Below are 13,468 nucleotides of genomic sequence, written 5' to 3'. Positions count from 1 at the left end.
GATGACCAAACTTGCATTTTTAAACAACCCAGAACCAGCCCTACTTTGTGGGATGAACCTTTCCACATCAACCATTAATCAAGAAAATTCCCCCACTGCCTTACCTACAAGCAATCTGAAGGGAGAAAGCCTTCTTCTCTGACCCAGTTGAGGTGTCTGTGTCTGTTGTCAGGTCGCTGAAGGGTCCTCCTGAGACACTTTGGCCTTCTAATGTATGCCTTGCTGGAGCTACATCGCTTCTTCTCTGTAAAATGAACCCAAGCTCTCAAAAGTATTGTTACTCAATCATCAGTATCTTCTAAATAACTTTAGATGCTTAAGAAAATCAGGAGATCCATGGAAAAACCCAGTTTTCATTACTGTTTCAAAGATCAAGCTGGTTGCAAGGTACTCAGCATCATTAATTGGCTGGAACCCCAGCATATCTGCAAGTTTTGGAGGGGATGCCTCTTAATTGATCCAGCATCATCATGAGTGTCTGCCACACTAACCCCAAGTGCCCTAAGGCTAGTCATCTACATCATCCATCTTGCCTGCTCAGCATTTGGATGCTCAGGGCAGAAGCCTTCAGGAATTGGTGTTTTGTGTGGCCCCAATTCTGTTAGATAGTGATTTCCTCCCTTGACATATTTTTGTAGCTGTACTCTAAGCTCTCTGATGGCAAGGACCATTTTTTTTACCTGCTGTTGTATGTGCTGAGCTCAACACAGAACCTCATTTTCTATGCTTGGTAATCTTCTTCAGGAAACGCATCTGTGTCATATGAAGGCCTGGCTTCAGGCTGAGGGACTGAGGGACAGCATTTGGATGCTGTGTCTGAGGAGTGTGGATAATGGGTCAGTGCAGAGATTGGAACTCAGGTGGGGGGCAGCTTGCAGCCCATTTTATCCTTGTAGTGTATAGCATGCAGCAATTACCAATATTTTACTTCCTTTCAACCTTTCAGGACATTTCAGGACCTGTCCAAGCAACTGGAGATGTCTTACGGAACTGTCCGGGATTCTGCTGTCTATGAGTACTTCAGAGCCAAGGGTACCAACCCCCTGGAGCAGGATAGCACTTTCTCTGAGCTCTGGAGGACCATAAGCAAGAACGGAGGGGCTGACAACTGTGTGTCCAATCCTTCAGAAGGCATCAGGAAGGTAGGCAAGAGTTGGTATCTGGGCCATGAGTTTGATCATCTTTTAGAACACAGATACCTTCCCAGAGGCATCTGCCTGTAGGTAATCTAGCCTCATACTCCTCAAGTTGATGCCCACTCTTAGCTGTGGAAGCAGGGGGCTGTGCATAAATACCTTCTAACTTTCCTCAGGAAAGTTGGTTATGAGAGAACAGGCAGGTTAAAACAGAGCCATGAGCCTCTCTCCACATTTGCTGTTGGTTTTGTGGCCCTTATAGGTGAGAGCACTTGGTAAAAATGAAACACCAAGGGACAAGGGAGCACCTTCAAGACAGGTGTACTCATGGCAAGTTGACAAGGACACTAGTGTAGGGAAGACCACATGGGGGTCAAAGATGACCTAAGGACGTCGAGAAGAGATGTGTTTGGGGGATGGTGGCAAGGACAGTGGCTCTGAGATGGAGCCTGTACTAGAGAGGAAAGGGGCCAGAACCGGAAAGGAACGTCAGAGAAAACCATTCATTCTCTTCTTGTTTGTCTTTCTGCTGTGGTAAACACCATAACCAAAAGTGACTTGGAAATAAAGGGTTATTTCTTCATATCAATACTCCAGTGTACAGTCCAGCTTTGAGGGAAGTTGGGCAGAACCAGAAGGCTGGAATTAAAGTGGAGACCATGGAGAAATATTGCTTGCTGGTTTGCTGGCTTGTGCCCAGCCAGCTTTCTTATATAATCCAGCCTAGGGCTGGCACTATCTGCAGTGGTCTGGATTCTTCTATTTAAATTTCCAATCAAGAAAATATCCTCCAATACAGGCGGTAAACCTTAAACCCCTACCCAGATCTAGACAATGGACAGAACACTCTCCATGGTAGAGTGGAGAGTGGGATATTACTTTCTCACATACTCTGGTGCCTCACCTTTGACCACGTCCCCTGGAGGGGGAGACCTGGTGGCACTCAGAGGAAGGACAGCAGGTTACCAAGAAGAGACTTGATACCCTATGAACATATACAGGGGGAGGTAATCCCCCTCAGGAACAGTCATAGGGGAGGGGAATAAGGGGAAAATGGGAGGGAGGGAAGAATGGGAGGATACAAGGAATGGGATAACCATTGAGATGTAACAAGAATAAATTAATAAAGGAGAAAAAAAAGTAAAAAAAAGAAAAAAGAAAAAAGAAAATGTCCTCATGCCACAGGCCAATCTGTTGGCAGCAGTTCTTTAACTGAGGGTCTCTCTTCCCAGGTAATACGAGGATGTGTTAAGGTAATCATGCAATCTAAATAGGACAGCCTCTGGCCTGAGAGCTTGTCAAACATTGCTCCTTTATTTAGCTTACTTTCCTACAGTGACATGCACTGAGAATCACTGTATCATCAAGCAGATGAAGTCTAGAGACAGTTTCACCTATGGTTAGACTCTGTCCCTTTGACTCCTCAGGGTCCAGACTCAGGGCTGGCATCCACTGCCATGTACTGTTCTGTGGCTCTTAAAGTTTTATGGGAAGAAAAGTGATGGGATCAACATAGGTGCCCTGTGCCTGCTGTTGATTCTTGGGGCATCCTTCTGTCCAGAAATTCTAGGAAGTGCCATCCACTGTCCCTAAGGTCACTTATAAGGGGGCATGCAAACTGTGAGTGGCCCCAGGAGAACACTATAGTGGTTTTGCTCGGCAGTATCACCTGTCATCCTTCCTTCTCTCTCTCCCCTTCCCCACCACCCTGCAGAGTACCACCCCAAGTACACACAAACACACAACAAGATACACTGCTCTAATCCCCTCCTTCAATAACTGTCTGGCCTTTCTGCACAGTGCTATGGATGTGAGCTCAACTTGGGCAAACTTCTGGGGCCACCAAGTCACACTACAAGCTCTTTATGAGGAGAGTCCCCTCAAAATCCTTCTAACCCCATCCCAGGAGAACCCTAGGACATTCAAGAGAAGAAGCCTCAGTTCTGTGTGGCAAACTTGGTATGTCCTGGCAGAGCACAGCCTTTGTTCTGTGGCCTCAGTGTGCAATGGATCAAAGCCAGGAATGAATGCACTCTTACACATCTGTGTGCAAGGGAAGGTTTACACCATTGATTTTTTTTCCCCTCTAGCAAGGCTGAAAGAAGGGATATGTCTGATACACTTGGGGTGAGTCTTGGTTCTAAAGCTCCGCAAGGATATGCATGGAGCATGCTATTTTCCCTGTCTGGAACCTCTCAGAGTCTCAAGAATCATGAGTTACTTCCTGTTTCTGGGTCTGCTCAGAAATGTAAGACTCTATAACATATATGGAAGATATTTTAAGTCTCTATATTTAACCAGAATAATAAAATGTTACATAACTGTGCCAATCCTCATGCTTAAACAGTGAGGGCTTCTTCATTTTTAGTATGCTGCACTAGATGGTCCTGTCTTGAACTTCCAGGTTCTCTTACATCCCTGACATCCAGTCTTGTAGAGTCAGGTGACTTCATTTGGGGATGATGAACACAAAGTTGACTGCCGTTTGGTGAGGCCTGAGTGAGGGCCTTGGAGTTCCTTCTTGTGGCCTTTTCAGAGAGAGCCAGTTCTCCATCCACAGAGGACCTACATAGACTCTTTGAAATTGAAATAGCACTCCACATAGAAGCTCTTAGGAAGGAAACAGTAGTTGTTTATCAGGAGACACTTCATGGAGGGAATAGTTGCAACACACAGTGGTCATATATGATGAACACCAGGAATATATGGTAGGCTTCTGCAACTCAAAAAGGAAGGACCATATCTGCCCATCATAATGTTCTACTTGTGGGTTTCTAGGACCCTCTGGATCCCAGGGGTCCTGCTCAAACTATGGCACCAGCCAAGGATAATACGTGCAGTAAACTTCGAACCCCTATGCAGATCTAGCCAATGGACAGGACATTCTCCACAGTTGAGTGGAGAGTGGGGACTGACTTTCACATGAACTCTGGTGCCTCATATTTGACCACATCCCCTGGATGGGGAGGCCTGGTGGCACTCACAGGAAGGATAGCAGGCTACCAAGAAGAGACTTGATACCCTATGAGCATATACAGGGGGAGGAGGTCCCCCTCAGTCACAGACATAGGGGATGGGAGTAAGGGGAAAATGGGAGGAAGGGAGAAATGGGAGGATACAAGGGATGGGATAACAATTGAGATGTAATATGAATAAATTAGTAAAATATATTTAAAAATAAATAAATAAATATTCTAAAAAAAATAAGTAAATAAGGAAGGCCCAATCAGCTTAGGAAAAAATGGGCAAAAGTCTTGCACAGGCCTTTCATAGAGAGACAACACATATGGCCAATAATCACAGGAAGAGATGCTTAAAGTCGTTAGTGTTTTATGAAATGCAAATTAAGATCATAAAGATATATCATTTTATACCAATTAGCCTGGTGCAAGACGAGAGGTGGTAGAGAGGATGCAGAGGAACAGGTGCTTAATTGCTGGTGGGATTGTTCTCAATACAACCCTTTGGAAAAGGGTTTGCCATTGTGTTACAGAATGAGACGTCATGTACTCCATGGCTCAGCTGTTCCACTCCTGTGTATCCACCTTAAATAAGTCTACATGAACTTCTTGGAGGCAAGAAAGGCCACAGTAGCACTGCTTATAGAGCCTAAATCCTGGAAACAACCCAAACAGCAGCTAACATGGAGAAAAACATCTGCAATAAAATGTATGAGCTACAGCTGCCTTGAATGCTGTAGATGAAACTTAGCAGAAGACTATTGGACAAAAATGCATTATAGGCCATATTGTATGGGTCAACTAATAGGAAATAACTTGTACCATCACTTCCTTTTAAAAGTGTATAAAGCTCCTTTAGATGTAAATCCAACGTAATGATAAAATACAAGAGTCCCCATGGTAATTGCTGCAGATGGAAAGAAGTTGTTACTCACTGTTGGGGTAAGTCACAGTCACTGTAGCTTTATATAAGCAGTGGTTTTATCTTTTTATATTTTCATGTCACATAATAATAAGTATTAGATGGTTCAATTACAAAAAGGGCCATGAACAGACATCCTAAACCAAGGCCTATGATTAATATCATCCTCTGTACTCATTACTCTTCCAAATAAATGAATCCAGAACAAATCAGGTAGAGTCTGACTCCTGATGTATGCCAGCCCTTTCCTGCTCAATCTGAATGCCTGCTTCCATGTATGGAAAGCCAGCATACACTACTAAAACCCTCTGGGAGGTGACGAATCTGGAGATGGGTCACTGGGGAGATATCGCTACTAGTCTTAGCCAACCCTCGTCCATTGTTCACTGTATTCAAGATGAGCAAAGCAATATAAAATAAAAGCAAACCATGAGGGATGCAGATAAAGTGTCCTTATCAGAGCCCGTTGCTTCATGATACAGAACCTAATCTTTTTTTTATCACACTTATTGCATCATTTTATAAGCCCCAAGTGATTTCAGGGTCATGGCACCCCCTCTTACATTTGAATCTTCAAGAGGGGAAAATTGTCTGTTAGCACCAAACAGACATGCTTTTATAACCAGGGTCATAAAAGTGAGTTTATGGTATTGCTGGAAAATGAAGAATGCAAACTTTTGTTATTAGAAAACAAGCTCCGATTCCCGACTGGATCCTTCCTCTTTGTTTGCCCATATGCAAGGTCGGGGCTGAGAAGCTTTCTATCTGCCACTGTGGAGCTATCCCTCCTTGCATGAAGACTACACATTTGGTAACCTTGTGGGTCACTGGGCTACAGCTGACCAGACTTCAGATGCTTATACCCTAAATCTAAACATCGTAAGTGAAAATTGACAAGTAGGAAGACATGAGTCACAGCCTAACATCTACATAGGAGCAGCTCTCCAAACACTAGCCAGAGACTGCCCGCTATTGTGCCCTGCAGAGGCTAACAGATGCCTACCAAGGGACTTTGGAGCCTCCTTTAGCCACAGAAGGGCAATCACACTTCTAATTTCCAGTTGCTCTTTGATGACTCCGGCTCCATTTCCAGACAGTGTGCAATAGTGGAGCAATGTCTAATTGCCACTAAAGTCAAGGAGCTTAGTAGCTGGGCTATGTTGGAGAAGTGCTATTATTTTTTATTGAGGAGTACTGAGGTTTTTAATGACCTGAAACAACTTAGGTGGGATATTGCTTAGCAAGAAGCAATCCATTTCTAAGTAGCAGAACTGGAAAAAAGTTATGTCATGGTTGCCCCGCAGCTGAGTTCTACCACTTCATGCCCAGTACTACTCAGGCAAGGAGGAGCACAGTCCTTCCTGGGTCACAGGGAAGACAGCAGGGAGCAATATAGAAAGAGAAGAAATTTTTATTTATAAAAAGAGTACAATACATAGCTTTTACAACACTGCCAGACATCTGCCATGTCTCAATGAATAGTGCGTTCTTCCTGAGTGAGTCATTGTTTGCTGTCTATAAGAGCAGAGGCAGATGAATTAAGCCCACAGTCCCTGCTCTCTGTTAGCAGGTCACTGGCTGTAAGTCTCTGATAGAAAAATCAGGAAAATATATCTGGGTTTATTTTTAGGCTTACATGTTGATAGCCTTGGTCCTGAAGGATGTGTGGCAGAGAGAGCTGGGAGGCAGGGAGGGACTGGCTTCACTCTTCTCAACCACTCCAAAGGAAGACTAGTCAATATCTCCGCATGTGCAGGATAATTTTGTTGAGATTCATTTTTAGGCTGTATTTTGAAATTATCTTACTAACTAGTTGGTTTCCTAAAGGCTTTTTCTTATATCCTTGGTTTTGATTTATCTAATCTCCCCACACCCTCCTCCCCCACTGCTCTATCCATGCTCAGTCTGTTAACGCTCATTATTCTTCCCTCTTTTTTTTTTTTTACATGTGTCCTACTATCCTTTGACTTATTTTTTCTTTGATTTGGGATGTATAATATAGACCTCTATATGATTTTTTTTGTATCTCCTTCCTTTGAGTTATGCCAGCTTTTCAACTCCTGTTCTACCCCATAGTCACCCACTTCTCCTTGCATAAAAGCCTCTCGGCACTCAGTATTCAACCCCACTACATTCATTCATAAACCCACTACCAGCACCAAGGGGAAGGAAAGATCAAGAAGAGGTGTAGCAAAGAATGCAATGACCAGAGGATGGGGACAAGAAGGAAGTGCTGTGTTCTAGATATGACAGGACTACCATGGTCATGATCTCTCAGTATCTGTGGCTAACTGCACAAGACCTATCAAGCTGGCAAAAGTCCCAGCATAGGTAGATAGATGGACTCCAGACTAAAGTCCACACTGAGAAACTCCAGACAGTGGATGGTTGCTGGGGGGAGGAGGACCAGTGTTTACTGAGGATGCTGCCACTAGTAGGTTTCTCATGCTCCAGTGAATGCCCAATAGACCACCCACGAACATATGGGTAGCTCTAGTTGGACCTAGTGGGTTATTTTTAGAAAGATATATGAAGTAGGGAGGGAGGCATCTTGTAGAGAATATGGGGGAAGCTGTAAGGAGGAAACAGGAGTCGATTATGATCATATTTTATTGTATACATGCATGAACTCAAAATTAAAGAGAAAATTAAAGACATAAAGACTCATTAAACATTGGCAAATCTACACCATATGGTTATAATTCAGATATATTTTGTAAATAAAATATTACTAGAAAACATCACCCATTCATTTACATTCCATTTATGTCTTTTTTCCCAATAATCCAGCATAGCTAATAGCGACCATATGGCATGTAAAGCCTAAAATAATTATTATGTATCAGTTCGCCAATGAAACGCGTGACTATTGGCTCATAGCAGAGCTGTGTATCATTCATGTGCTCATAGGCACTGCTAGTCACTCATTATCTAGATTTCTGCACCATCTAGAAGTTCACAGGGACCTTGGAAGTGTTCCAATCTATGTCCACACCACTTTATAGCTTGTAAATTCCCCCAGCAGCTCACTGTCTAGTGTCCTGCCACCTAGGAGCTCATAGATATCTTCAGTAACTCATCCTCTATTCACTACCCAGCAGCTCATATTTTAACCCTTCTCCTAATCGGAGTTTCTATTGCTGCGATGGAATACCATGACTAAATTTAACACGGAGAGGAAAGGGTTCATTTGCCTTACACCTTCATGCTGTAGTCCACCACTGAAGGAAGTCAGGTCAGGAACTCAAACAGGCCAGGAAGCTGGAGGCAGGAGCTGATGCAGAGGCCAAGGAGGGGTGTTGCTTACTGCCTTGCTTCCCATGGCTTGCTCAACCTACTTTCTTGTAGAACCCAGGACCACCAGTCCAGGGATGGAACTACCCCCAATGGACTAGGCCCTCTTCCATCAATCACTCATTAAGAATGATCCCTATAGGCTTACTTACAGCCACATATTATGGGAGCATTTTCTTAACTGAAGGTCCCTCCTATCAGATAACTTTAACTTGTGTCAAATTGACATAAAACCATCCAGCGCAACCCTGCACCACCTAGCACCTCATAAGCCCTTTGCATAGTTCATGATTTAGCTCTGCCCCATTGCACTATTTATAGCCACGTCTCACAGCTCCTCATCTATCTCTGCACCATCTCCTCCCCCATCTTCTCCCCATCTCATGATCTCTGCGGTCTCTGTCTTTCTTATCCTTTCTAGTCCATCTCAGGTAGCCTAGGAACTTCTTCCTCGCTGTACTAGAACCAAATTCAGTGCTAGCCTGGTATAGTCTCAGTTTGAAATCCGTAGCACAAGACGTGGTGCCCAATGACTTATCTATACTGTTGTTTGCATGCTAAGTGGACTGATTGACTTCCATTGTCTCCATAACGTAATAGAAAGGGGGGCATTAGTCTAAGAAAGGATGGCTGCCTGCTGTTACACACACAGGAATAGAGCAGTCAGCAAACCAGCATTGTCTGTTCCCACAGGCTAGCCCTGCCATTCTATCCCTCAATGTGCTTCTACTTTATATATGCACATGCTTTTATTTCCTTTTCCCTTGCAAGGTAAAGTAGCAAGCTGTATGCCTAGCTTCCATTTTGAAAGTTTATTCAGCCTTACATGTGTCACTGCGAAGATTATTTAGATGTGCTTTTCTTTTATTTTTTATTCCCAAACTATTAAAATTATCAATTGGAGAAATTCAGAGATAACACAATTGAGCTTGCAAGTGGTTCAAATTTATATGATAATAAATATGTCACATGAAGTCAGGCTCTAATGTTGCTGGTGGGAATATTTTTTTTCTTTAGTTCAATCAACTCTACCAAATAACATCCAACAAAACCCAGTGTCTATGCAGGGCTGTGCTGATCCGGACTGCCAAGCGATTAAGCCTTTCCATAAATCAGACCTAATATTTAATAACATTGTCAAATAGAATATAGTGTTAATAGTTTAAATGTCAATCTTTACAGCTCATTGAGCCCTTTGAATAAATAGATGAGTAGCTTGTCTCAGACTTTGTGGCTAGAGACAGTAATTTTTCAGAGGGAAGTACTTTGAGGCCACTGTCGTCACAGAAACTACTTTTTCCCTTTTAGTGCATATCACCAAGGTCACAAACTAAGAAAACTAAGCAAGGAGAATACAGTACACACATCTTATCTATTTTTCCACCTATCTAATGTTTGCCTGTGAACCACCTCTCAGCACCTGCCCTCTTTCTTTCTGCTCTCTGTCAAGCCCTCACTGTGTGCACTCCCTGCTGAGTGTTAGGGATCAATTCTATGGGGGATAGGGAGGTGGTCCCCAGAAGCACTGCAGCCTTCCTTCCACTGAATGATTGGAAAGTTTGGAATTCCATAGGACCCACATTTGGCATGAGCTGGAAGGTGATGGAGGTGGCCATGTATGTGGCAGCACGTTGGCTCATCTGCATAATGGTAGTTCCTACTGAGAAATGGGAGAAGCTGCCACAAGAGGGCCCTTCCTTGTGCTCTGGGGATGCCCAATCCAAAGGCCAGGGTCCTTTGACATAGATAATGGGAAAGGTAGTTTGACGCCTCAGAAAATGGATGGCAAGACACAGGAAGCTCCCTGCAATGGAAAGCAACAACAGCTGATACCAGCAATTGCATGCTTTAGGCCTTAAATTATGTCCTTTGTTTGCTTCCAAGTTAGTATGGAGTGGGATAATCTGAGCCTCCTTCCTTCTAAGCCACTCACAATGGATGATCATTTTCCATTTCTATGTCATTTGTATTTGGTCCACCTTACAGGTTGAATTGTCTCTTCCCTTTACTCATTTATTTATTCCCTTATTCATTCATTCATTAAAGAAATGCAATTAAAAAAAAGAAATGCAATTTGATGGGGGTTTTCCTAGGAGGTCTACATGTGAGTATAAATTGCATGTAATTTAATCTGTGCCTTTGAACAAACTGAACTCACCTTCTTGAATCATTGGTGAGATTTTAGGAATGTTTGCCTAGCTCAGAATTATTATTTTATCTATTTATTTTTATTATTATAACACATAGTGTTTTGGCTATTTATATTTAGCAACCTTGAAGAAAACATCTTTCCTATTTTGGTGAATCTAAAATTCTGAATGTAAATCAATATATACCATATCTCATTTTATCAACTTAAAACATCTATCTAAACCTAAAAACATCTTAACCCCTAAACAACTAAGCTTAATTGTAAAACTAAACTATCTGGTCTTCAGCCCTATCAGAGACTTGAGAAGGAATAAAATTAATTACCTGAGTAAACAGGAAGTGTAGTTTAGCAGCTTCCAAAGTGAAAAAAAATGACAGAGACAGTTTGCTGTCTGAATAGTTACCCAAAACTCTTTATAATGTTGGAGCATCATCTTCAGCCCTCTGGCCCAGTATATCTGACAGACATATTTGTGAGGCAGGAACTATTGAGGACTTGCTTACTCTGTCTGGGCAGAATTTGGCTGTCGACTCTGCCTGCATCCAAGCTTGCCAAATTTTAGACAGAATTTTGTCTGTGCCTAAAACAAGGACATTTTGCCTACTAGCTGGTTCATGACATTTGAATCTATCTCCACTTGGAGGTCCTGAAACCTTAAGAGAATGATGCCCCATTTCCCCTAAGGGGGTTGGGTAGATTTTTGGTTGCTTTCTTGATCTATAGATGTTTATTTCCGTAGGTTGTATGTTAATATTGGTCTTATTCAGAGAGAAGACAAGGTTAGACTCAGGGATGTGTCCCTTTTCCTTTATCTTTCAGTCTTAGGTTTGGAGATAGCAGTTGAAAAGAAGAAAGATGAAGTATAGAAATGTATAGGGATGATAGGACAAAATAGGTTATTGAAGCTACTCCTCAACTTAAGGCCTTAATTGTTACTCACAAGGTTATTTTCAATTCACTGTTATAGCATTTTGTATATTGATGCAAACGAGTTTAATTTTGATACACTGGCATAGAATTCAAACTCAAGATTATTCTTCACGCAAATTATATACATTTTTACTCTATTATGAGCTATTGTACCCATATAACTCAAGTAGAATACAAGGTTTACTTCCTATACTTTGAAATGAAAGTGTTCTTGCAGGCTCTTTAGGATAAGTAAGTTATTCAAGTTAATTGTTAGTTGATCAAATCATGGTCATGTCAATTACTAGTCTATTTATATTACAAAAATAAACATCCTAGGTTTAACAGATAGATATGATTCTATATCTACCTATATATCTATAGATAGGTAAGGGAAAATAGATAAAGTCTTCAAAAACCTCACAGGTCTACATAATATGGTATTTAAAGATTTTTTTATTATTATTTTAAAGAAATTCATTGACAATAAGACAGGTTAACTCCTGGCAACACACAGCCTACTTCAATGAAGAAGAGAATTATTCTTAAAATGGAATACTATGCAAAAAGCCAAAAGGAAAAGGAAAAAAGTTATGATACTGAAAGCCACAGTGTCATGGATCAGTCTTATAGAAACTTCATTGAGTGACGTAAGGTGAATACAGATATTTATATTTGAATCCATTTATACGACCCACAGGAAGGGTAAAGGCAACCCTGCTGTGGGTTCTGTGTGAAAAATATGACCAGAGAATATTTGAAGTTGATGGAAATGTGATTTTGTAATTTACCAATGTGTAAAGTTGAAAGAAGCCCTGAGGATTGTAGCCCAAGGTATTGAGTAGATGTCAGCACCTTGTCTTAGCATCTGCCATACGGTAAGAAGAGAAAATTAAAGAAAATAGACAAACACGCCTCAGACTTTCATGAGAAACGACTGGCATACATAGAATAAGAGGTATACGTATCTTGTTCATCGCATTAATTTAGGCAAAATATATTTTCATTACCTTCAGTGTTCTTTAGTCATGTTTCACACACAGAATATACAGCAGGGTTGTGTTTGCCTCTCTTGTGGTTCATATAAATGGATTAGGAATATAAATATCCATGTTCACATTATGTCACTCAACAAAGTTTCTATAAAACTGACCCATGACTTTGTGACTATCAATATCATAACTTTTATTCCTCTCATTTTTGGCTTTTTGAATAGTATTCCATTTAAAAAATAATTCTCAGCTTGTTCTTCTACTCTGACTAGATCTAGTGCATTGCCATTGTTGACGATTTAGGGCTTTTATAAAGAGGGCTATACCGAAGTCTTATGTGGAGTTTGATTTCTGTTTTTCTCTGCTAGATACAAAGTGGTGGGCCTGTAGGGCCATGGGGAATGGCCTATCTGGTATTGTGTTGTTTCACACACTCATTGTTTAAGTTCAGATTCCCTAGACGTCCTAACCTTCATTAGTGTTGCCAGCCTTTGTGGCTGGCTTGAGGTTATAGCCAATGTTAACTCTTTCACTAAAACATAGTCAGCGCAGTGGGTGGGAAGAACCACCTCATTAATTGTTTTAAGTTGGCAACTACTGAACTTAAGTAGTTTTTCATGTGCTCGTTGGCCAGTCATGCATCTTCTTCTGAAGGGTGAGCTCAAGTCTTTTGTTAATTTTTATTGAGCTGTTCATCTTTCTCATTGCTGATTTATATGAGTTTGTAATATATTCTGGATATAAGTCCTCAACGAACAGGAAGTGGTACAAATATAATTTGCAGAGGGTGACTGGCCATTCATTTTCTTAATGGCGTCTTTGAGAAGTAGAATTTTTAATTTTGATAAAACACTACATGTCATTCTTTGCTTTCTTATGGTTAATACTTCTGTCCTGACTAAAACCTATTGCCTAATCTAACATTCAATTTTTCTTCTAGAAGTTTTAATACTTAGTATTGTGTTGCATCTAAAGTATATGTTTTTATTTGGAATAATGTAGGTGTCCACATTTATTTACTGTCCATAGTATGTTCACTTGATTGGATATATGCTAAAAATTATGTGGGTAACACAATAGATAGATGAGATACCTTGATTGAT

The 13,468-nt window shown here is 41.3% G+C and overlaps 1 protein-coding gene across 3 annotated transcripts in view; it reads left to right on the top strand.

The window, feature by feature from the left end:
- The window catches only part of GRID1 (glutamate ionotropic receptor delta type subunit 1), a 715,979-nt gene that overhangs the window by 655,466 nt on the left and 47,045 nt on the right, over positions 1 to 13,468 (top strand). For all 3 annotated transcript variants that reach the window (XM_084796807.1, XM_084796806.1, XM_084796808.1), the window contains one exon: positions 947 to 1,142. In XM_084796807.1, the coding sequence (XP_084652933.1) occupies positions 947 to 1,142 (196 nt within the window). The remainder of the gene's footprint in view (positions 1 to 946; positions 1,143 to 13,468) is intronic.

Source organism: Acomys minous (genome assembly GCF_964271855.1).
Source record: "Acomys minous genome assembly, chromosome: 9".
Taxonomy (NCBI): Eukaryota; Metazoa; Chordata; class Mammalia; order Rodentia; family Muridae; genus Acomys; species Acomys minous.
This window is presented reverse-complemented; position numbering and strand designations above follow the sequence as displayed.